At 42.9% G+C, this 25031-nt stretch overlaps 1 protein-coding gene across 1 annotated transcript; it reads left to right on the top strand.

Moving 5' to 3' along the window:
* The first annotated feature begins 567 nt into the window (after positions 1 to 567).
* Positions 568 to 24699, top strand: LOC140274022 (dynein axonemal assembly factor 5-like). The gene is made up of 13 exons (XM_072369709.1): positions 568 to 1112; positions 1359 to 1543; positions 1738 to 1862; positions 1983 to 2101; positions 4621 to 4853; positions 5241 to 5465; positions 9127 to 9270; positions 10560 to 10725; positions 14604 to 14751; positions 18037 to 18187; positions 19689 to 19845; positions 20340 to 20531; positions 24459 to 24699. The coding sequence occupies exons 1-13, from the start codon at positions 575 to 577 to the stop codon at positions 24611 to 24613; spliced, it is 2538 nt and encodes an 845-aa protein (XP_072225810.1). The 5' UTR covers positions 568 to 574; the 3' UTR covers positions 24614 to 24699.
* The last annotated feature ends 332 nt before the right edge of the window (positions 24700 to 25031 follow it).

Here is a 25031-nt window from a genome sequence, read left to right as displayed (position 1 = left end):
ATCACTGAAACAACAACAGGGACTGGTTGTTTTTGGCTTCATGACAACGAAATGACCAAATCAAGTTACCAAAAAAATAAGAAATCGGGCAAAATATATATCCACGATTAGATTATGGCTTTTATTATTGATTACATGATTCAATTTATTACAATGAATTTAATTCCAATTGGCTTGAATTGGACTATATTATTTAAGTGCCTTGAGATGACATTTGTTGTAATTTGGCGCTATATAAATAAAACTGAATTGAATTGAATTTGATTTAATTTTGGTAACCGAGAATTTGACAAAAGAAACTAAAAACACATATGATACATTTGTTTTCTTTTTGTAGTTTATTTTATTTCTTTTAATCAGGCTGTTTGGTTTTTGGTTACATTTTGCATTTAGTTTCTCCTAACATTGTGACGACATTTCGTAACGTGAGCAGGGACTGTAATGTAACGTGCAGGTTCACGCGTAGGTTTGTGATTGTGAATGCGAATAAAGTTTAAAAATTTGAATCTGGGGCTATCGTAAAGCAGCCGTTTGTTTTGTCGTGCAGCTACCCGTTACCATAGCGATAGTCAAGATGGCAGCGACAGCGGCTGGAGATGAGCATGCTGCTTCTGAAGTTTTGAAAGGACTCGCTCGACATTTGAATTGTCTGAACGAGGACAACAAAGCGACAAGAAAGCGAGCTCTTGAGCTGATCAAGAAAGAGACGATAGATAAAGGACTTTCCAGTTCCGTATTACAGGAAGTATTCTCTGTCCTCCTCAAGCCTCTCCTCAAATGTCTGTCAGATCCGATGGAGAGATGCAGAGAAACCACGATTGTGATGTTAACAGAGTTTATTCGTTGTGTTCCCAAGCCGGAGGAATCGCTGCCTTATCTAATGCCCTGTCTGGCGCAGCGTTTTGGGGAGAAAGAGATCGTAGAGCCAGCGGAGGAGCTTCGCCTGTTGGCCATGGAGATGTTGAGTCTGACAGTGGAGGTGTGTGGGAAGCGTTTAGCCCCCTATCTGAGCGAAATGATCCGCATACTGCAGAGAACCGTGGTCGACCCTTTCCCAGATGTTAAAAGAGAAAGCTGCAAGTGCACCATAGACTTTGCGAAGAGTGTGCCAGGTTGGTCGAAGATCTTTTCTTGGTCCTAAAGTCTGTTGCCATGGTTACGAAGCACGCAGACAAACTCTTCTGTTCTGTGCAGATGTAAAAATGAAACAGAAAAATAAGCTTAAACCTACTTGCTGATAGCTAATAATCATACTTATGGATGACACCATTTTATTGGTTTAGAAAGCGAGTAAAAAAAACAAACAAAAAAACAATAAAAAGTCAAAACTGAAATTAGTTTCTTACTTCTCTCTTCAGAACACTTCCACTTGCAGGCTGACAGTCTTGTCAAGCCTCTCATGCTGACAATAGCTCATCAGCACTCCAGAGTAAGAGTGTCAGTCATCGAAGCGACCGGGGCGGTTATCCAGCATGGCAGTGGAAAAAACGTGGATGATGTGCTCTCACATCTGGCACAGCGACTGTTTGACGACTCACCACAGGTTCAGTGTGTGCAGTTAGTTATTTTTGGGAAGCTCTCTATAATGTACTGTTATTATCTTATTATGTGTGTGGAGGATCTTAGCTTCTCCTATCAATCTAAATGTTTTGACACATGAATACTTTGCCTTTATACTGGAATTTACAAATGGTCATTTGTGCCCTTTTTATCCCCTCATTTTCTCTTTTGGTCCAGGTGAGAAAAGCTGTAACTGCAGTCGTTGGTGATTGGCTGTTGCACTTGAGAGACCGATACTCGTATTTCCACAAACTCATTCCGCTCCTGCTCAGCAACATCAGTGATGAGATCCCAGAAATAAGGTTCAAAATGGACATTTTCGTCCTTTACTTTTTACTCCTTGATAGAAAGTTATTGCTGTAAACTATACTCTATATTCTCCCTAATTATTTACCCACACACGCCCTCCACCTGGCCCTCAGACTTCTAGCAGCTGATTTATGGAAGCAGACTGGCATGCAATGGGAAAAGGAGAATGAGGACGACATCAAGGACAAGATGGACTTCCTTCTCACACCACCTCCACACTATCCTCCAGGAGGTCAGTCACTGGAAAAGCAGATGCATCTTCCCAGCTCTCACCTTTCCATCATTTCAGTGAAAGTCGCAGTATAGATTCTATCAGGTGATCCATTGGCGATACGATACAATTTCCGCAATTGCATTTTCATAATTGTAGAATTGCATTGAAATAAGAATAGTTGTCATTTTTTCCACACAACATGACAGGTCTTCCTCTGTGTGCCTCCACCCCATTACTACTGTAGCTCAGAAGGGACAAAATAAACACTGGCTGCAGATTGGGCTTTTCACAGGCACAGTAGTTTCGGGGCAGGTGGGGAGTTTTCCGTTGATTGCAATTTGAGCAGCCAGATGTGAGTACACCACACATGCTGAACCTTTAAGACTAGCAAACAGAAATGCATCATTTGGTTCAGAAGTGGAAGGTCTCCAAATTCCGTGTAGTGAGCAAGTAAAGTAATATACTCCAAGCAATGGACTCGGAATCAATTCGACAACGTAAGCCGTCACCTGTAAACCAAATAAGGGGCAAGACAGTTTGTCCATAAATGTCCAAAAAGAAAAGACCATTTTCTTCATCAGGGACAGACATGCAGCCCACCATAAAGCTAACAACACACAGGTTTTGGAGAGGATGCTACACCTTTATCAAATGCCCACAGGTTCAAAGTTAGCTGAAGCTGGTTAGAGCTGGGAGGGTCAGATAACAGCCAATTTCATCACGAATGGGTGAAAGCACCAAAAACCATTAATGGTGAAGAAGCACCGGTGAGAAGCTCAGGCAACAGCTACTCTGAAAAAAAACACGTCATTATTTATCACCTCGGTTTGCTTCACCATAAGGCAGATCCACTTTGACTTTGGTCTTTTTCCAAAGCAGAGCAAGGCTAAAGAACCAACAACAGCACCAACACAGCAAGTAGCAGCCAATACCTCAGAGACTGCCTACAATATGGCATGGAAAGCACTATAACTTGTAGAGGTGTGTTTGCAAAGACCAAACACAGAAGCATGTTCAGACCCTCAGTCAACAGTGTTGGGGTTTTTCATAAATCGCAAACCCATCCATCCATCCATCATCCATCCATTTTCCATACCCGCTTAATCCAGTATCGAGTCGTGGGGGGGGCTGGAGCCTATCCCAGCTGTCATTGGACAAGAGGCAGGGTCCCCCCTGGACAGGTCGTCAGTCCATCACAGGGCCACACAGAGACAAAGGAGACAAACAAACATGCACGCTCACACATTTAGAGTCACCAATTAAGCTAACATGCGTGTTTTTGGATGGTGAGAGGAAGCCGGAGCACCCGGACAGAACCCACGGATACACAGGGAGAAGATGCAAACTCTGCATGAGTGTAGACTACAGATTCATTGTAATTCAGTAATGCAGATTATTGGCAATAGCCAGCTTGGAGACCTGCAGACTCCTACTGAGAGTGTGTGTGAGACATGCGAGTTCTCTACTTTTTTTTGTTAACGCTTTACTCAAATATTACTTTATAGATATTATGTTATTATTTCCATCATTAGTTTATTTTTGCTCCTTAATCAATACTGAAAATAATCTATAAGAGTACAATTAGTAAGCGGATTGATATGCAACATTGGTGTTCAGTTTTTCATCTGGTTATTTAAGTCAAAGCCCTAAACAGTGTTGACTTGCCTCTTCAGCTCCACACCAGTGTCACGCTAAATTTAGCAACTAAACCTTACATTAAATCGTACCTCTATATTGCAGGTGTCCTTGGTTGTAACACACAATAAAACTGCTGCTGTCTAAGACAGCTTTGTTGTCACGGCATGTACTGGCTTGGAAAGATAAGTGTTTGCCTCAGGGCCAGGAATGAACATGAACCTGAACATGGCGACCATGTGACCAAGTTTGTGTGGTTCGGCTCCTTTGCTCTGCTTTTGATTAAAGCTCCTCTGCAAGTTTCACAGCTACACGTGTCACTTTATGAACGAGTGCCACCTTCGCCTGCAGATGAGAAAGGAATGATCAGAAAGGAAAAAGAAGGGGCTTCTTCTTCTTCTTTCTTTCTTTTTTTTTTTCTTCTCCCTCTTTGTCTTTCCCTTTCTTGCCGTCATAAATCTGCCAGCCCTCCCAGTGTGCGGAGGTCACTGCAAGACAGTGGGAGACAACCAGAAATGGTCTTGTTTGGGCTTGTCATGGTTTGTTTCTCTGATTTATTTCTGTCTTCCTTTAGTCTTTGCTTCCTTTCTCATCAATGTGACTCTGGGAGAAGCAGAATAAGGTGGTGGGAGAGAAAGAGAAACAATGGGGAGAGAGAGATGGATGCAAAAAAAAAGAAAATAAAAAAAAAACAACATTTTAAGATTTAGTTTCACCTGCTCTGTTAAGTCTTTTGTGGGGATATCTCAGATATAAAAAGTTTAGTGTTGATGTCTGTGGACATGTAGTCATCTGAGTTATTTCGTTAGTTTATTCCCATATAGATCATACTAAGATACCGCCTGTACACATGTTGCAATTTGAGCTGCCACTGTTCTTAAAAGACGTTTTTTTTCCTCCAGTTGAGCGTCCAGGGCTGGGCTGCAGAGAGTTGGTCGTGAGAAACCTGGGCAGGCTGGTACCAGCTATTACCCATGATGTGACTGACTGGCTGGTGCCGACACGGGTCCGGACTTCCCAGCTTCTCTCCGTGCTGCTGCTGCACGCCGAGGACCACAGCACTCAGCACCTGCAGCCTCTGCTGGCCACCCTGTACCGGGCCTGCACCGACACGGAGAGGGAGGTGGTCTCCAACGTGAGTCCCAGAGAGCTTTTCACCAGATTAACAGGATGTCGTACATCACTTTGCATTTCCTATTTATGACTCATATGTGGGAGTTAATATTACTCGGCCTCTGCGCAGGCACAGCAGAATAAAGCGGTTTTGTTAATATTTCAATGAGACTGAATGATTTCAGGACACATCTGTTGAGTCAGCGGTTTCACCTCCATATGAGTCTGTCAACTGTCCTCAATTTAGACTGCAAAAAAGCATGGCTCAAGGACTTGGGATGCACCTGTTTACTTTAGAGGATTATGTAGATCTTTGATGTCTGGCAAATTAAAAAAAAGAACTTCCTGTCCTTATCCTCCTTTACACTCCCTCATGTCTCTTTTCTCTCTTCCTGTATGTACCCACCAGTGCCTGGCAGCTGCAAAACTGATAGGGACCTTTGTCCCACCACCTGTCTTCCTCAAGCTGATGCTGGAACATGTGACAGCTCCATACTCTTCCTCCCACCCCTGGGCCCCCCTCATGATTCTGGCTTCAGTGCTGGGAGGCTGCTCCAGACCTCTACTGAAACCACATCTCCAGCAGATTGCCGAGACTCTGGCCCTGCCTTGCGTCTGCCAGGAATATCAACAGGTCAGCAGGGGAAATCTTCATTTGGATGTGGTTGACCTGTTTTTTTTTTTACTTACGTACCTGAGAATGACTGTTTTTCCTGTAATTCCATCGACTTCATTCCCGCCCACCACAAACATGTCCTCATACTGTTCTTACCTTTATGCATCAGCCGTTTCTCTTCAAGTCTTGTTAGGTGATCATGGCTGTGTCATAGTGCTGAAAACGGTGTCAGTATGTGTTGTGTGTGTATCTTAGCAACCTCATAGTGTTCAGGAGTCATACCGTACATTTGTCGCCTAATTTGACTCTTTTGGAAATAGAATTTGTGATAATATGTCCCATCTCTTCAGAGGTTTTTTTAGTTTAGGGCTTTTCAATAGCCCCACTGTGCACGGTGAGTTCAGTGGGTTCGCTGTTACATAATTCTATAAAATGCCAACTCTGCTAAAATGACAGTCAGGCCACATGGTGTTTTTCAAATCTAACATTTGAAGTCTCTGATCAAACTGCATCTGCTCACATGCAACTTTGAAATGTGCCGCCACAATGCTGCACTCTTCTCTCTTTTTCTTTACGTAGCAGAAGGCATTGTTAAAATATCTTTGGAGTTTCTTTCTAAGTAAAAGTCTGCCAGTGGAAAAATCTAATCAAATCTGGGGCAGACTTGCTTTCCTTTCTCTTTTGCAACAAGTATGTTTCCCTTGTTGTCGTCTGGCAGAGAGCTATTTTCTGATGTTGCTGGAACACTGCCTCACCTTTCCCCATGACCTCACCCCGCCCCCTCTCCGAGAGGCCGGCAAGAATTTCTTCCCTGAGATAATAATAACAAAAATCCACTAATTTCATGTGACCTTTGCCTGGCTTCTCTGACCCGTTGAAGCAGACAAGGGCTTTGTTTTTTTTATAGACCGGCGTAAGGTCTTAGCACCAGACTGCTGTTCAGCCATGCCATTAAAAGAATCCATGAAATTTCAAAGCCTGCCCAGTCAAGGCCGGTGATAAATAAGGAAGGGGAGCTGACCTCCTTCTGTCCTCCCTACAACGATGTCCAGCAGGGTCAACCAGATAGAGAATTAACAGGACGGCGGTCACATGCTGCCACACAGATGCAGGCAGACCTCTGGTTCCTCTTCGTTTATTTTTCCATCTGTCTTCCTTTGTCATTCCCTCTCACTGTTTTTTAAGGGCAAAGCATTAAGCAATGGCACTGAAAAGCTCGCCCCCAAACTGAGCACCTGCAACATTCTTCGACAACAGGCGTTGTTCATTGCAGGAAGAAGGAGCTGGTCAGCTCATCTGTGTAAATAACACCGCTGGAGATGGGTGCGCCCGCCATTAAGCAAGATGTCTTTCTCACCGTGGTGAAACGCTAACCTGGAGTGTCTCCAGATTATTCATATGTGACTGGCTGACTTTGGTTTCATTGTAGTTAATTCAACTGCAGACACACAATTGACAGCACAGGTCTGGAAGATGGAGAACCCTTGTTATATTTAATTTGACTTTATATAACTTATATAGCATTTGGGTTTAACTTGAAAGAATTATTTGCCACTTCAAAGCAGAGGCAGAGAGAAAGAAGAGGTGATGTTTGACTTGGACAAAATGAATGTCTGTTAAGAAATTGAATATAAATAATCTTCAAAGTGAGCAGAGGCAAGGGGAACTGCAAGGCTCAGCGGGGAGCTGGAGAAATGAAAGCTGATATATGATGCCTCTTTCCTGACTCAGCCTCTAAGACTCTTTCAACTCTGTTTTCTTTTCGGTATTTCAGTTGAGGGAAAAAGACAGCGCTTACAAAAATAAATCTCAGATGCTCAGCGAGAATTAAAATATTAGTAGTAAATTGAAGATGAGGTCATGAGCCTGAGAGGAAATAAGATGCGAGCCTGTGGTTAAAGAAACCGCTGTTTTTATGCGAGGGGATCTTCTCATGAATCACACACGGCCGTCTATTTAAAGGGGTATTCCACAGAGGATTACCAAACAGCCACCATCAAACACCTTTCACAGCTGAGTGTGGCTGGGATTAAGGTTGCCGTGGTGACGGTGGCACCATACTAACTGCTGGGTTGGAGTAAATTAGCAAAGAGAGTGAATGAATAGACATATTTACAACCGGATTTATTAATAGTAAACAGGCTGTCTGGGGAAGCTGCCGCTGAAGCCTCGAGGTGCAGATCAACAGGGGGCTGTCTTGTCATCTTGCCAGTATGTCTTCTTTTATCTTGCCTGTGCAAGAAAAAAAAATCACAACATCAAGTATTGTGATGATTGCAAAAACATACTTCCATACTTAAGCGGGTCTTTCACCCGCATGTCCGGCTTTTGACACAAATGACAGCTGGATACCGCTCGCTGCTCCACTGATCGACAGAGAGTAGAAAAAAGGCTAACTTTACCTAACTGCAAAAGGCTCGACATCACACACACTACCAGTGTTTGTTTTCCTGTTGCCATAGCAATATCAGTGGCTGTATGGCCCCGTAGGCCTTGGATAGGAATTCATTGCCTGGTAAGGCTCCTTAAAGAGGAGTTGGGTAAGTGTAATTGATGTATCCAATGGTGGACAGATGCACGCACACACACACACGCACACACACTACATAATGAGGCCCCAGGAGTGTGCCGACTCCAATAAAACCAGGTGTATATCGCCTGGCTCCAGGTGTCCACCTAGTCATTACAGCGCACCACTTTTTCCGCTCTCCCTCTTTCTCACTCTGCTCCAGCCCTAATGGTTGTTTTCTCCACATGTATAATATGCATGTCTGTGTGTTTGTACACTAATATGTGTGTCTGCCGCTGTTTGGACCACTGCTTTCCTGCTGCTCCTGTCAGTGAATGGTTTAGCCACAGGCGGGGGTTCCCTCCTCTATGACTTGTGTGCACGAGTGACTTGTGTTAGATCTAGTTTGGTCACTTGAAGAGATGAGGGGACGTTTGTAGTTGCTTGTGGACGTTTTTTATTTTATTCCCAGACTGCATCAAGAAAACTAAGATCTGAAATTGTTTTTTTCTGTTTGTCTTTCTCCTGAATGTGCTCAATAATCTTCTTCACAGCTGGGAGCACATTAGTTTCCCTTCTTCCTCGCAATTCTTTGCTTTTATCATGCACATAATGTCTATACTGTCTGTATGTTAACACAGAAGATTTGGGAAAAGATAGTGCACCCCCTAGTGATACAGCTCCTGTATTATTTGTGTTTTCAGTGGGGGAGAAAACGAGGTTGTACCCCTCCTGGCCCATGCTCACTGCCAGACCAAAGCAAACCTGGAGGTCTCTCTGCCCTCTTGTACAGAAAAATACACACTTGTTCTCAAAGACACTTACACCTTCCACCACCCCTCAATCTCCTCCTCCCTCCCTCATGAAGCCCTAATGACAGGCTGCGTGAAAACAGGAAAAGAGGTCTTGATCCCAATGATGGCATGGAAATTAGCCTGAGCTGCAGGTCTTTGTCAAAACATGACCTCACCACAACACTGGCTGACAAGTGACAGCAGTCACACATTCTCATGCTCGGAGATGGAAAGAAAGTTGTCACTCCCAGTAACTGTATCTTTTTGATCTGTTTTTATGTGTATAAAATTAGAGACGAGAGTCAGACAGAACTCTCATCTGCATGGGAAAAAAAAAACAATGCTTTGATCGTCTTCGTGCCTTCCTCCTTCTTAGGTTATCTACTTGGAGCAGTTGCTGACATGTGTGGATACGCTGCTGCATCAGTGTGAGTCAGACTGCGGCGCAGTCAGCCTGCAGCTGCTGCAGGTGCTGGTCACTGTCCAGAGTCTCTCCACTGAGCCACAGCTCAGCACAAAGGTGAGAAAACTCAGAGTATTGAGATGCAATGCAAGATGCAGCTCTGTCATCGCTTTTTTGTAAACGTGCTTGTGTAATGCTTCTCTGAATTGGCACATTTTTCCTCCTCACTTTTATCTTTTTTCATCCCTTTTACTAGAAATGCACGGTTTTATGAAGCAAGAGCTATTCGAGGAATGTAAGCATTTGTACTGTTTCAAAGTGGGTACGACCAGCTGTATAATTACCCACTTAGCCAGGGGAGCTGAAATTGCACCTTTCGGAGTAGAACTTTGAATCCAGCCTTGGTGAAAGGAGGCGGGTGAAATGTGGAGAAAGAAATGACAGACAGAAATAGAGGACAAACAGATGGGGAGAGATGAGTGGTATTTATTTGCAAGTTTGTGTCATTTTGCCAAGCTCCGCTTGCTTTCATAATACCTCCTCAGGTCGCACAACCCGTCCTACCGAGGTACAGAGCTTCTGTAATGTGGTCAGCATCCAAATCCACGGTGCAAACAGGAACGGTGACAAGTGAAGCCGACGGTGTCTGAGGTCAACATGTCATCTAGCCACTTGTCGCCGTTGTAGGCTAATGACAGGGAGAGGAGCGGGAAGGAACTGGCACAGATGCTGAGCAGACACCACGCCGGTCACCAGTGTGACTGTGTGTTTATGTCTGTCTGCATTGGTGTGTATGTTCACACAGAAAGCAATATTAGAGGAGAGATGGGAAGGAATGAATTAAGAAAGAGAGGGAGGGTGAGAATGGCCTTGGGCATTCCTGGACCCAGAGGAAAAGCAGAACTCGTTTTCCCAGAAAAGGGCCATGTCTTTCCCATCAATGGACATTTCAGGGATGTCTAGCTTTCTCCAGACTGACTCAGACAATGTCTCTGTCCCTGTCCATCCCTAAGGGATTATGACAGGAACTATGAAACGCCTTAAGGGTCAGTTCCCCTGCCCTGTTCAGCTAATTATTTACTATTCTATCCCTCATCCCTGCCCTTTCCTCTCAGCTCAGCTTTATTGATGTGTATTTTTGTCTGTGTGTGTGTTTACGTGTGTGTTTCTGACGGTTCCTTTTGGTTTTGTGACATCCTGTGTGTAGACTTTTGTTTGAGTGGTTTTACGTGTGAGATGCTGTCTTGTCTCTTGTGTTGTTCTTTCCATGGTTTTCACATGACGTTTTGTGTCTCCCATCTCGGCGTGACCTAAAGAATCCCTGAAATATGAATACATCAGTCACTGTTGCACTAAAACAGAATATTCTGCTCCATTTTTATTCCACCTGTCCCCCTCTCCTGTAGGCCTTGGAGAGCGTACGCTTTTTGAGTACCGTGCAGGGCGTGGACTTGATGGAGCTTTATAGACAACATATGGGACAGCTCCTGGACTGGTTGTCTGCCTCTGTCAACACCTGGTCCAGTTACTCCCCACAGAGACTCCAACTACATATCATACTCATGCAGTCAGGTGAGAGCTCAAGGTGCTGAAGTTGGACACGTATTGCAACTGAAAAAATACAGCTAAAGACAAGAGGAAAAAAAAGAGAGCACATAAGTTATTGGTCTAAACATGCTCACTGACTCTATTCACCACAGCTTATTGGTGAGAGGACAGTCTAACTGGTATAGTGTAATGCTTGGTGAAGCCATTTTACTGTAGATTGTTGAGGCACGATAAGTTAAAAAATACCTCCATCACTAAGTCGGGACATAAAAATCAGAGCAGCGTGGACTCCGTCCATCACTAACTGTCCGTGTAATTGAGTCGCTGTCGAAATGCAGCTGCTGATGCCTCAGTCTGGACTCAGGTCTTTCAACATCGTACACCTTCCTCCAGGTGACCTTGCCAGTGTAAATCAGGCACTGGTGTGTGTCCAGATGGCTTGCTATCGAGCTCTTGCCACCTTGAACTCTTCTGTCAAGGATTTGAAAGGGCAGCTGAAGCCTGCCTTACAGAGCAATGCTGCTCAGGCTCTTTGGCAGGTCCGGCCATCTCCTTAGGTGGTTGCAGGTGTCCACAGTTGAAAAGGGGAACGCATAGATAAAGAGGGGCAACAGAATTCTGGGTAGATATCCAAGCTGCTTGATCTAAGCTTTAAATGTACCAGGTAGAGCAGACTTGTCAGCAGCTTTCAGTAAAGTTGTTTTTAATGAGTCAGGGAGAACCGTGTAATTTCACCTGCACTCACAAAAGCAACAGGGGGTGAGTGTGGGGGCTGCTGGCGCTGATGCTGGCTTTTGAAAAGGGGGATTTTACATTTTCATTCATTAAACCTCAAAATAGCTTCCCACTTCATTTCAATCTTTTATCTCACATTTGGGGATTCATTGCTTAACTGTAATTGTTATCAGTGGTTTAAAAGAAGGGATAAAATCACTTGATTTTGCTTTTATTCACATTTTACACAGTCCTATTTCCTATTTCTGGAAATTAGATTGTATTATTGTATTACATTCCCTTTTCTTCAGGTCCATTTCTTCTCACTAATGTTTTTTGAGCATCTGCTACTGGGCTAAACTGTAAATGTTGTGGCATGCGCTTGTCAGCACCATCCATGCTATTAGAGGACCATCAAATTAACAAAGTTGTCAGACGAGTAATTATAATTATATATGTTTATAATTAATTATGTGACAGCCTGTGAGGCAGTGTAAAAAGTGCAATCACCATAGACCAATATTCAGCAATAATTATAGATTAAAATCTCTATTACCCATTCAGTGAAGCTGATGGTAAAGACACCCACACAGAAAAAAAAGACTGTGCTGTTATGTGAACCATTTGGCTCACTGACTTTTCTAAAATATTTGCGTGTGTGTGTGTGATAAATGGGGTTAAAAGCTGTGACCCTTGCTTTGGTTCTCAGAATTTACTTTACCTCCTCCAATACAACATAATCCTCCATCATCACCACCTCGCTCTGCTACGCTTTCATCTTTCGTCTTTTTCTCTCTGCGTCTCCACTCTGTCTAATTGACTGGGCAAATCTAATCCACACACAAACACGCACACACTCCTGCAGCTAACTGACCAGTCGGTTCTAAGGCCACTCGGTGATCCCTATGTAGGTCACTACATCAAACAGAAGCAGAGCCGTCTGCTCTTGACCTTCTGCTGGATCGAGGCCACTTTGAAGCACAATGTGCTTGTCTGTGTGTACTCGTTATGTGTGTCTGAGTGGGGTTTTGTGAGAGTTCTGTTTTATTTGCACATTTCAGTGTTGCTCTAAGCCTCCCTTAGGTTTTACTTTTGCAGATGTGATCTTTAGTCTCCTAACACACCCTGAGGACTTTGCAAGAGGGAGCGAAACAGGCTGTGTGTGGCCGCTGTGTTTGATGGGTGCGTGATTAAGGGAAATCAGCCTTCTTCAGAACAATTGTCGGTAGTTGATATGACAAATGAGAGTTGGTTATTTTGCTTGCTCATCAGCTCTTTACACACTTCGTCTGTGTTTGTCTGAGACAGGAAGAATAATTTCTCCCTCATGTCCTGACCATCTTTTGTTCTGCAGTTAATAACAGAGTGTCTGGTTGGACTTTGTCTGCCACGGTCACCCTCTCTCCTAGTCTCTACAGAGGTTGCTCGTGCCCTGCTTAAGGTCAAGATACATAATCTTTTTAAGTAGCAACAAGAAATGTTTTAGTTGATTATCCATTGAAATCTATTATTTCTACCTTTCTCTATCTGAGGTAACAATGAAAGACCCCGCAGACGTCCACTTACACACCTCTGGTGACAGCGTCCTTTGATTCGCTCTTTCCTGTGCATACAAACTGTCTCATGTTTGGTCTCTTTTTCTGTTTTCCATGTTTTTTTTATGAGGCTGGCTCACATCCTCAGGATTTCCTCTGTCTCCTCTCATGTTTGTCACAATTCAGTCCAAACAGGGCATGGACTCTTGTCACTGATTACACACACAAGTCACTATACATAGCCTCTGTAAATATGTAGCCAGACTGGTGTTGGATAGGTGTGTGGGCATGAATGGAAGCGGGAATAGTGACACACTGGGTTTCTCATTTTCCTGGAAAAGGTATTCGTATAGAAACGCTTCGTCACACAACGTTTAATTTCCTCCACAGTCTGTGTCACTGTCTTATCAGCCCATTGAGGTCTTAATGAATATGTCCTAATAGCCCTCTGGTAAGTGCAGAAAAAAAGTTCTTATTTAGTTTTCTATTACAGTTTGTCCTGACAAAAGTCTATTGAGAAAATGTGCAATATGAGAGACTTTTCTATGAGATGTTGTTTTCAAAGATAGCTTTTGTATTTTCTTTGTTTTGACTGACTATGATGGACTGTCAACCTGTCCAGGCTGCACCCTGCTTCGTTCCAAATGACAGCTGGGATAGGCTCCGGCTCCCCATGACCTCGCGTAGGATAAAGCAGTTCTAGAAAATGCATGGATGGATTGTTGGACAGGAAGACAGAATGAATCTGAGTCATCCAACTGTTGACCCAGAAAGTAGCTTGGACTTCAAACAAAGACTCAGGGGTCGCGCACTGCTGAAGTGACATTAAAGGCACTGTTTGCATGGCAGCACAACAATCTGGACAAATTGTGATTTACTGGCCTTGAAATATGCTGTGGGCATTCGTGTGGTATTTTTGGTGGCATGCACAGAGTGCTTGTTGCCCAGGTATGCACAGAGGCATAAACAAGTGGGAGATTTATTCCACTGAGACCATGCAAATAGGCATGTTAGTTGTTTTTTTTTGTTTGCTGTATTTTATTCTAAGTGTGTTTCTTTAAGCTGTTTATGTCAGTGATTTTTTTTCCCTGTTATGGTTATGGCCTTGTATTGTGCTTTTTGCTTTTTTTAAAGGCAGATTTGAGATTACAGCAGTTTGTCGATACTTTGTGTGGCTGCATTGTAGTATTGATGCCACGGTGTAACTTTTTACATCATGATGTGACCATTTCCAAACTGACATATAGGAGAAATGCAATTTCAATGGCTTGAAGCTTCATTAGTGTTATTTTATATGTTGTACAAATGAAATAGAAAAACCTACAGCAGGTTTGTCTATCTGATTTGAAGTGTTGTTTGTTTGGGAGATGCCTCTCTGCAGTTCTCAGACAACATTATGATTTCCTGGAGAAGCCAAACGGAAGTTGGTTGAGTTGTTGTCTTGATCACATCTGTTTTAAAGACAGGAATGCATTGATCAACCGTCAGTCACTGGTTTAGCTTCAGCCAGCCCCATTGCATCTTGCACTTCTGCACTTACATGAACCAAGGTTGCAGATTTATTCCGTCCTCTTAAAGTTTCCACAGCAATAAAGGTGCTAAATGCCACCGTTGTAATAATTCCACTTTCTTTTTTCCATGTTTATGCTCTAGGTCCAGTAGTTGGGGAGTTTTTGAGCCAGCTGATGCCTCTTCTCCATAACTGCCTTCAGCCAAACAAAGACACGGAAATGAGGATGAGCATTTTCACAATGCTTGCCAAATTGTTGCTAGATGCAAACAACTCACTGGATTCCCAGGGGTGAGAGAGCCACATTACTCACACTAACTTTAAAAGAAAATTTGATGATGATGATGATGCTGTGAAACAATTTCCACCCTATCATCACTGCATAGTGTCACTTAAGGCTTCAGCCTCAATCAGCTGTGTGTGTGCGAGTTTCTCTGCTTTTTCAAGTCGTCGTTACGAACACACCCACAATGGAACATAATTTGGATTGCACACAAACCACAAAACAGCATTTCGTTCAGTCATTCTGTTATTAAATCTTATTAGCATCTTTGGATCTTGATTTCGGTGGGCTTTGCTCTTATTGACAGAAAATACGCTCGGAATGAAAAACTATAGCTCACCACACAGATAATATGGAGAACCATACTCTCTCTGGGAGTATCACATAGGCTTACTCTCATTATTATCCTCCCAGCCTGACTTTGGGAAGACAACAGCTTTCTCAACAGTAATTTCAATGGTTATTGACTGATTAAGAAGCTAGTGAATCAGGAATGTCTGACACCCGGAGAGGAGCCCCCTCCTCGCTTTAGCTTTGGCTCGGAGCTTCAGTCTGAGTGAATGTTTTAAACTTGAGGCCTCCTCTGGGTGCCTGCGATCACAACAGCTGCCCTTGTCAATCAGAAAGACAAACTTCATCTGTGGAGTTGCCAGGGAGACATCTATACAGTGTGTAACTAACCCTAATGCTGCAGCCAAATGATTTGTATGCGTAAGTAGGTGTTTCCACTAGTTATTATGAGGAACCGATTGTTAGTCTTTGTATGTGAATAAAATGAAATAATCTCAGGTTTAACTTTGCCATGGTGTAAGGAATCCAAAACAAACAAAATAACACTGATGTCACTGAATTGATAAACATCAGGAGTTTGGAAGCCAGATTATTTTGCCACATTTGCCAAAAATGTGGAAATTGGAAAGTCTGATTTGATCTGCTTTTTTTCTAATCCAGTTTTCATAGTAGACAAAAGAAGTCTCTGTCTCTTACCTGCCTCCAGTGTAGGCCACCTGCGACACGAACTGGCACTCTCATTCCCGAGATATATCTCTGGTAATCACAGAACCACGAAGAGATGCAAAACCTTGTTCTACCTTCAAAGGTTTCAAACAAATGTTTAACTCGCACTGAGTGGGGCTGTGTGGTCTTCCATAATATTTCCATTCATAATCAGAACCTCCATTCTTGATTTAAGGCTTGATCTTTGTTCAGCAGATTGCAGGCCACACACACACACACACACACACACACACACTATATGTCATCAAGAGGACAATGATAGACATGGACAATTTTTTTTTTCCTTTGTTGTGCATCCAAAATGACATAATGACACCTCTGCTGTATAATAACAAGCTGAAAGGGAAAGTTACATGTTGGTTCCTTTCATCCTCATATACTCATAATATTCTTATTTCATGTGGATATTTGTGCTGTGATTAAAAAGCTGGATATGAAATCTAAGTAGAAGAAGTGAAAGTTTAGACCTTTTTACCTCGACTTGCAACTGAGATAACAGAGTGCTTTCAAGGTTGCACAGACTGCAAAAGGCAAGCGTCTTTAATCTTAAATTCAAATGTCAAGAGTTACCACAAGAAATAAATGCTATTGAGGGGCTTTTATTCCAAGTATGGAATTCTCTAACCTGAAACAAGACTAAACAAAGCAACTGGAACTGTGCATTTATCCACGACGACTCTGTAATTTGTAACGTACTCTTAAAAAGTTCAACAAGACTTCACCCCAATGTGGTGGTAACTTCTTTAATCAGTATTAAGAAAAAAAACGGGTTTGAATATCAGAGGAAGGAGTGAACAATATAGAATTTGAAAAGATTCACAATAGTTCCACAAACATGCTACAGTGTCAAATGATGTCATGTCATGGAAAAGGTTGGCAAAATATCCATAAACTAAACTTAGAGTGTTCTGTGGCACGTTGCACAATAGACATTCAAGTGAGACTGTGCAGGGGTGTCAGAAGATCAAAAATCTTTATGGTTCCATTATTTCATTCCAGTGTGTCAAAAACTAGAAACACAAAGTTGGAAAAAGATGCAGGAAGATCAGCGACCAACTAAAAATCAGTGGACAAACATTTACAGCGGTAATCAGGATGTATAGAAACAGCTGAAGTACATTTAATCTCAGTGGGGTCTATAAATAAATGCACAGTCCTGACAATGTGTGAAGCACAGAGGTGGGAGTGTGATGACATGAGCACAGAAGGTGTTGGACATTTTTAGAAGGCCGCATAAAAGCTTGTGAATATACCAGAAATACCTTCTGACTAGGACCTTTAGTCTCCAAAAAGTTGGCTGAAGTGGAATATTCCAAAGCACACTGCCAAAATCACACAAGTTTCCAGTGGCAAAAAAAAAATCAGCCTGGACAAGTATGTCAACTGATGAACATCCAACTGAACATCTTTGGGAAAATTTACAGTGGACAGAAGAACGACACGAGCCATCCAGGAAGGAACAACTGAAAAGGGAATCTGAGGAATGGCAGAAAAGTTTGTGGAACACTGGTTTTCTCCATTTTTCTTTAGGGACAGCTCGTTTGGACAAATTTCCAGCTGTTTTCATTTCTGAGAGAGGGTTTTGTTCTCTGAACAGTGTCTTTGTAAGTTTTACAGAAAACACAGGCAGCTCCAGTGAGTAGAGACCCAAGCTGTGCACAGTCAGAATTCCCTGGCACCTGCGTAGTGAGTGTGTGTGTGTGTGTGAGTGTGTGTGTAGGTGAAAGTGTGCACAGACATACAACGACAAGATAAAGTTCCTCTCTTCTTTCGATCCCCACAAAGTGGAAGTACGTCGTTCCATCCTTTTGCATCACTCGTGACAAACTGTCAGCACCTGTCATGTGAAGCAAGGGGGTCTGGCTCCATCTTTGACATACAGTCTCCCCCTGCAGGCACTGGAACATTACAGCACTCTTTAGGAAAAACAGCGATAACAATTTTATTGTCACTCCAGCTGAGCAGCTAAAGGATGGGAGGCAGAGTGGAGCTTAATGTCCGAGGGTCAAAGACAGTGTGGAAAAATGATGCAGAAGAGAAAGGAGGACGCACAGATGTTTTTGCCTTTTTCTTTCTTCCCCCATCCTTTCGCCAACGCAAAGAGTGTGGGAAAATGACCGTATGGTAACACTTGTGTTGCAGCAGTCATGCTACTGTGGCATTTGTTTATTTAAAAATAGTGCTGGCCAGTTCCTATTCAAGCACACTCACCGAAGTGTACAACATGAGAAATGACTCATTCTGTCTGCTCTCTGTAATCATTCTCTTCATTCCAGACGTTTCCGTGATGAGTCAGAGAAGTTTCTGTGTGACATCCTGCTTCCTAACCTGGTGTGGCACGCAGGCCGCACCGCTGCCGCCGTCCGTACCTCCGCCCTAAGCTGCCTGTTGGCCCTGCTGCACGGAGGGGCCATCACATCTGGACAGGTACATACAAACACTCCAGTGACATTAACAAATCCTTCTCCTTTCACAGACTTATACAGAATCCTTTGTGGGTTTTTAATTTTTTTTTTCATTATACACATCCCCCTGTGCAAAACAGCTCAATGCACTGGAAACAAATCCCGGATGTGGGGCCTCTCTGGTTGAATGTCTTTGTGATTGTCAATCTGCAGAAACACTTTTTATTGACTCAGCTGTAAAGGAAAAGATGTGGTAGTCCATTCTTCTAACCCTTCGAGGGTTGACATTTACTTCAGATTCTCTGTTTTGTCCATTTCTCATCAAAACAGACAGCCTCACCTGGCCACTGCAGAAAATATATCGCCGGGTATCTTTCTCTCTTGGCTGAAAGAGTTGGCCTCAGCAGGTAGCAGGTGTACGTGGGGCCAATCAGGTTCACATACCTTTGTCCCGAAGGAACAATGCTGCCACTGTTCTGGGGCATTGTTAAATGTAGGAACTTTCACCGGAACAAGGAGCTTGTGCCAAGTTTATAGAATTTCTGCTCACACAAACACATGTACAGCATTTGGCAGCGTTTGGCCTTGCGTGTGCACACTGACCGGTCAAAAGTGGCTCACACACCTCTTCTACTGTAGTCACACCTTCTTAAATATATGGTAGTGAAAACATCTGGGGTGACAGTGTAGCATGGACCTGCGTGTTAGGGTGTAGGTGTGCGTGATCAAACTTCCCAAATGTCCTCACAAGAACAGAAAGCTTGGAGTGAGGTGACTAAATGAGGCCATATTACTTAAAAAACTTTGGACTTTGAGTTGGGTAATACTGAAGATAGAATAAACAACAGGACCTGACAGATGTAACCTCGGAAAGTTGTGTTTTTCCACAGGTGAATCAGACAACCTTTAATTTAGAAGGACACAGTTTCCTCTCCACTCCCTGTGAAAACCATTTGCAGCTCCAGTTACACTTGGCACCCTGAGATTGTCACTGATGTAATGGTGGATCACACATCTGCCAAGATTTCCTCCTCTTTTTGTCTCCATCCCTCCCTCTCCCCTTGCTCTGTTTTTTTATTGTTTTGCCTGCATGGTTTCGATAACAAACAGACGGACGGGTGACGGAGGTTTACGCCATCGCCTCTTGGCGTGTGACTCGGTGTGCTCAACCTCACCTTGTTTGTTCATTAACTTTGTTTCTCATCTACGGTTTGGTGAAAACTTCTCTCCTCTCTGTACTTCAGAAGTTCGGCTCCATGTTTATGACTGTACAAAAAGATCCAATCCCAACTCAGGTGATATTTTAGTGCAACAGCTCAGACTAATAAAAACTTACATTCTTAAAACTAGCATGGCAACGGAAGCAAGTGGTGCTGACTCTGGTGCTTTGAGTTCGTAACCTCTGCTTAGAAAATAAAACTTCCCTATCCAAAGACAGAAATATTCAACTACGGTCAGAATTTCTTCTTAAGTGAGTTTGAATAGATGTCGATATGACCGGCCTCAAACGTCTCTGTTTGCAGCTGCTGTGTGTGGAGGAAAAGCTGTGTCCGCAGTTGTTCTCGGCACTGGAAGAGGACTCTCAGATGAGCAGACTCTTCGCTTGTCGCTCTCTTTCTGCCACGCTCAGGCTCATAGGAGCCAGTTTGCATCGTGAAGCTCTCAACAAGATTTACCCAGGTAAGTGATAACGGAATAATCCCATTTGTAACCCTCTTGGAACTGCTGCCATACAGTGTAGGTTGCCTTTATTTCAGGATTGAGAAGTATTGGTCTACTTAGTTTGAAGAGTTTGATGGCCCCTTCCACTTCATCCTCAATAGAGAAAGAATACCTTACTTTACCCAGCAGTACATGAATTGACTTGAGCACATTAGTTAATGTACCTGCCATAATCAAAGAATAGTGGAATGCTGGCCATTAGGATAAGAATTAGAGAATATTAACTTAAATTCTGTTCAATTCTCTTCAGTTTAGTTCAATAACACTTTATTAATCCCTGATGGGAAAATGCTTTGTATATGTTGGTATGTACAGCTGTTATTGAGTGCCAGATGTGGTTATTCAATCCTTAAATAAGAAAAACTACACATCTCCCTCTTAGAAACACACTCTGAAAGTATGTAACCCACTCATCAGCAAAGCAGACAGGGTCATGTTTTTTGTCTCCAAAGAGCTGCTGAAGCGTCTGGACGACAGCAGTGAGGAGGTGCGCGGCGTTGCTCTGCAGGCTCTGGGACTGTGGCTGTCCAGCCTGACCAAAGACTACGACCCTGAGCTCTCCGCTCCTCATCTGCAGCTCCTCTTTCAGCAGCTCCTCTTGCACCTGGATGACCCCGACAGCTCCGTGCAGGACCAAGTGCTGGGTGAGGCTGGGTGGGGTGTTGATCGGTGGTGGTAATGGCTGGAGGAGGATGCACGTGTCTCCATTTGGCTTTGTTAGAGATGGGTGCAAATTTGTCATAGCGAAGTTGTCCAGAATGAGTGCGTTTGATGATGCGCTCCGTAAGAAATGGGCCACAGCTGTTTTGATTTTTCGTATTTTACGCTGACGGATCTAGATACCAACTATTTAGAGGAAGACAAATCCTCTGTGAATACAAAACAACGGGACACAGTCTCATGCACTCCTCATAAGATATCAAATGACCATGCTGGTTATATGGCAAACATAAATATTTGATTAAAATCATGGTGAATGTGAGGCTCTGATGAAAGCAGAGGTTCAGCCTAATACTCAGATCAGCCCGCCGTGTCTAACACACTCGCAGAGGGATAAGAGGAATTCGGGGTGTCCTCTGTTAAACATCACATTATTCCACTGGCAAGCAGCCCAAAGAAATCTCTTCTCTCTTATTTCAAAAGCTCTCCTTTGTCCTTCTTTTCCACTCAATTTATCACCGAGCAGCATGAACAATTTCCCTGCCAAATAACTTCAACTCCGTCCATGTCTGGGCTGGTGGTGGACATCACGAGTGAAATATAAGATCCAGATATGGAAGAGTGCCCACCTGAGAGAGTTATTTCAGAAGTCAATATGTGAGCATAGCTCCATCCTTCCTTTGTCTACAAACTCTTGTGGTAGATAGATAGAGCTGTGTGTGGCCAGTTTCAGTCTCTCCTCTCAGTATTTCTCTCTGCAACCATCCCACCTAACGACAACCACATGAAGACCCTCTCTCCCCCGTGCCACCTCTTTACATCTGTCCTCAGGCTCATCCCACTTAATCCCGCCATCTTTTATCTGTCAGTGTCTCTTCCTCCTCTCTTGCCCTCTGTTCCCTGCAATTGCTTCACGACTGTGTTTTATTGCCCTATCGGAAAGTCTGAGTGTTTTTTTCCTGAAGTGTGTAACTGAGGCGCAGCTCCACTGGACTTTGGGTCTCACTTACTCATCATAGATGTTAGCTGTCATGACTTCTGACAGGAAACAGGCGAGTGCTGATGGTTTAGCCAAAGCTGAGAGGCCTCACCATGGGATCTTTCATCTTCCAGCCTCAGAAAGACAAAGAGAGCAAAGGGAAAAAAAGATGAGAATGCATTCTCAAGCTCTATAGATGAAGCAATAGCTTAATACGCCCAAAAAGAACATTTTAGATACTTACAAATGCTATATACATTTTGACCAGAGCTTTTCTCTATCAGGTGCAGAGTAAATTGATTATTGAATGCAAATTAGGAAAATAACTAATATGAACATGTTCTGTCTGGATTTTGCAGCTGAGTAGCTTTGTGTCGTTCATATTTGTTTAAAAAAATAATTTAAGGATTTCTTGTAAAAAGTAAGATGATTTAATTCTCTTAAGTTTCATTCTAAGTGGTAAAATGCATTTGGAAAAGCGCACAGTTTCTTATGTGTAATGGGGTGAGCCTGAGAATATTCCACATTTTGCAGAGAAAGCTCTAAAACCAAACTTGACACGATTCTGATAACATTAATACTTGCTTGACCAAAGCCTTGTGCAGTTCGCCATTTGCTCTCCCAGTACTGATCTCCAGAAACATTTTAAAATGCTTCACTGAGCCACGGTGATGCCCTGGGTGCTGTGTTCACTCTCTCTTCATGACTATAAGGGTTAGTTCTAGTTTATTTTGAGTTGATCCCACACACCCACCATCCTGCTGCCATTTATACACATTGGAGCACCAAATCCGCAGTTGAAAATAACTTCCAATAACCCAACTCATGCCTAAGTCAATCCTGCTTGAAGAACATTTAATAACACCAACAGCACCGAGCTGTTTTAGGATAAATATTACTGGGACACAGTTCTGCAAGCACTTTGCAGTTGTTACATGACAAGATTGTCGTGGCTTTGGCGCTTTCGGGGCCTCTCTGTGAGGAGTTTGTGGCTTTGCAGCTTTTCTCCAAGTCTTCCAAGTCGTAGTCTGGTGACATGCATGGAGATTTAGGTGGTGATTCAACAGAAAATTAGCTGTATTGTATGTGTGACTGAGACCAGGATTGCTTATCTTTGTTTGCCTTCTGCTGCCCTGTCTAGGATACACTTCTCCTTTAGTTATGTCAGCTGGGAGGCCAGACCCCCCCCTAACCCTGCACAGGGTATGTAGGCTCAGTTGATCCTTTCCTTTGTTTCAAAAATGAAACACTGTATGTATAAAAGTTTACTTCACCAGCAGGAATCAATGGACTTTGGGCTCTCAGTCACAGAAGAGGAAGTAAAAAAGGTGCTTAGAGCTTACTGTTTTTTTTCCTGTAGCCTCTGCCAGATTAACCTGTTGTCATTTCGAATACTTTAGTTTTTTATCTGGCTAATCATCCAACTTGCTCGTTTCAGCCATCCAGACTGACATTGATGTGGCAAAGTAATTGATTACACCTTTCCTAATCAGTGACAGTTCATCTGTAGAGTTCGTGTCAGCACATCTGCCTCTTCCACTTAGCGTGAACGAACATCTGCAAGTGTGTGAAGCCTGATCCTCATAAAGTTCAGCACATTCACAGACAGATCAGACTCTCTCTGTGAAATAAGATGACCTCACATCTCGCTGAGTGATCGTCTGTATCTGACAGCATCCAAATGTGGAAACGCTCTTCCCTCTCGTGCATTGCTCTGTTTGAAGCTTCCTTTGTTTGCCCCCCCATTCTCTTTCTTCTTCTCTACCTCTCCCTACTTGTTCCTTTAATAGTTAATCCCATTCTTATGCTTCTTGTATTTCAAACGCATGTCTGTGAAATGGCTTGATGTCTGCAGCATGTCCTGACAGAATGATGGACAACACTGCCACCCCCACTCCTCTCACTTGTGAGAAGTGAGTTGGCACAGGTGTATCTCACTTCTCACAAGCCATCATTGTTCCCTTTTAATTCAAAGTCTCACCCCCACATCCATCCCAGCTCAGAAAGAGTTTACACAAAAGCTAAAAATCCCCCTGGATCTCCCTGAAGAACAAAGGCGAGTATCACATATCATGTGAGTTTACACGGACAAATTCATCTGGAGAGATGGCATGAAATCAATGGAACAGCGTTTGTTATTTCTGATACTTTTATGCTTGGAAACAAAGCAGAGAATTCAGTATACCCCTGAAAATCATGCAGATGATGAGGTAACAAAGATTTGAACAGGGAATTATCGCCTCCCAATGGTAGGAAAGGGAAAATGCACATGGCTGGTTAAAAGAGGTAATTAAACCATAGTTTAGCACTGCCATCTGCTGGTGTGGAGACTGATTTTTCATCCCAACAAGGTGGACAAGTGAGTTGGAGGTGTGTAAGCCTTTTTACATCTGGAATTAACTGGCAACAAACTCCAGTTGAAAATGTCATGCAGTAAAATAAAGTCAAAAGTTGTGTTTTTCTGTTGATAATTAAACTCCCCATTTTGTTCCCCCTCACGCTGCTCTAAGTTTCTTACAATATTATTCTTCAGTGACGGATATTATCAGCTTTTTTCCAGCTGTTATTGATATTGGACACAGTTTGGATCTGCTGTATAAGTTTGAAGTGATTAAATGACATGAGCTCACTGACATGGACCAGATTATTCTCAACTTGTTGCTTAAATATTGGATTTTTTTTTTTTTAAAGAGCAGTTCTTCTACTCATCATCTCTGCAGTATAACATGTTATTCATATTAACGAAAGAAGGCAAGAAAAGACAGCAGGTGTAACTTCTCTTACTTTCTTAAGCTCGGCTGTTCCTGAAAGGTGTATACTGTTTGCAGATTTGTTAGAACTATTTGAACTATCCTAAGCGCTATGCTGACTTCTGTTTGTGCTGTCTTTGAGTCTGTAGACTCATGGTTGTTGCATTTTATTGTGCTTGCAGAAATCCTGAAGAAAGGCAGCTCAGTCCACCCTGTGCTTATGAAGAAGGAGGCCGAGGCTGTAAGAGACAAACAGCGGAGTCCCCTGTACTGCGATCAGCTGCTTCAGCACATCAGCTCCCTGCCCACAGAGACCACAGCAGGCAGCGTGGAGTGACATCACAAAGACTCACTTTTGTGACTTATCTGATAAGATTGAAAAGACGTTCAAATATTTCATTCTAACAGCTTTACATAGGGTTTTTTTTCCAAGAAAACTGTCTTTTTTGTATTCCAAATTTCAAAGTGAAAAAGGTTTATGAAGTTTTTCTTCACTCATTCATTCATTCCTGTTGTTGAACTGTGATTCTCGTGTTTGGTTTTAATTAACTCACGTTTGGCTCGTGTAATAATTTAGTATACAAATTACATTTTTTTAAAAGTTATTTTTAAATACAAATGGCATCTAAATAAATCTGAAGACTCCGAATCTTACTATGAGACCTGATAACCTACAAATCACGTTACTGCATCACTGAATCTGTTGAACATTTGGACACTTGAAATCCGATGGCCGCTTTCACAATTAACTTTAG

The sequence above is a fragment of the Leuresthes tenuis genome, unplaced genomic scaffold, assembly GCF_036924035.1.
Source record: "Leuresthes tenuis unplaced genomic scaffold, fLeuTen1.0.hap1 SCAF_17, whole genome shotgun sequence".
NCBI lineage: Eukaryota > Metazoa > Chordata > Actinopteri > Atheriniformes > Atherinopsidae > Leuresthes > Leuresthes tenuis.
This window is presented reverse-complemented; position numbering and strand designations above follow the sequence as displayed.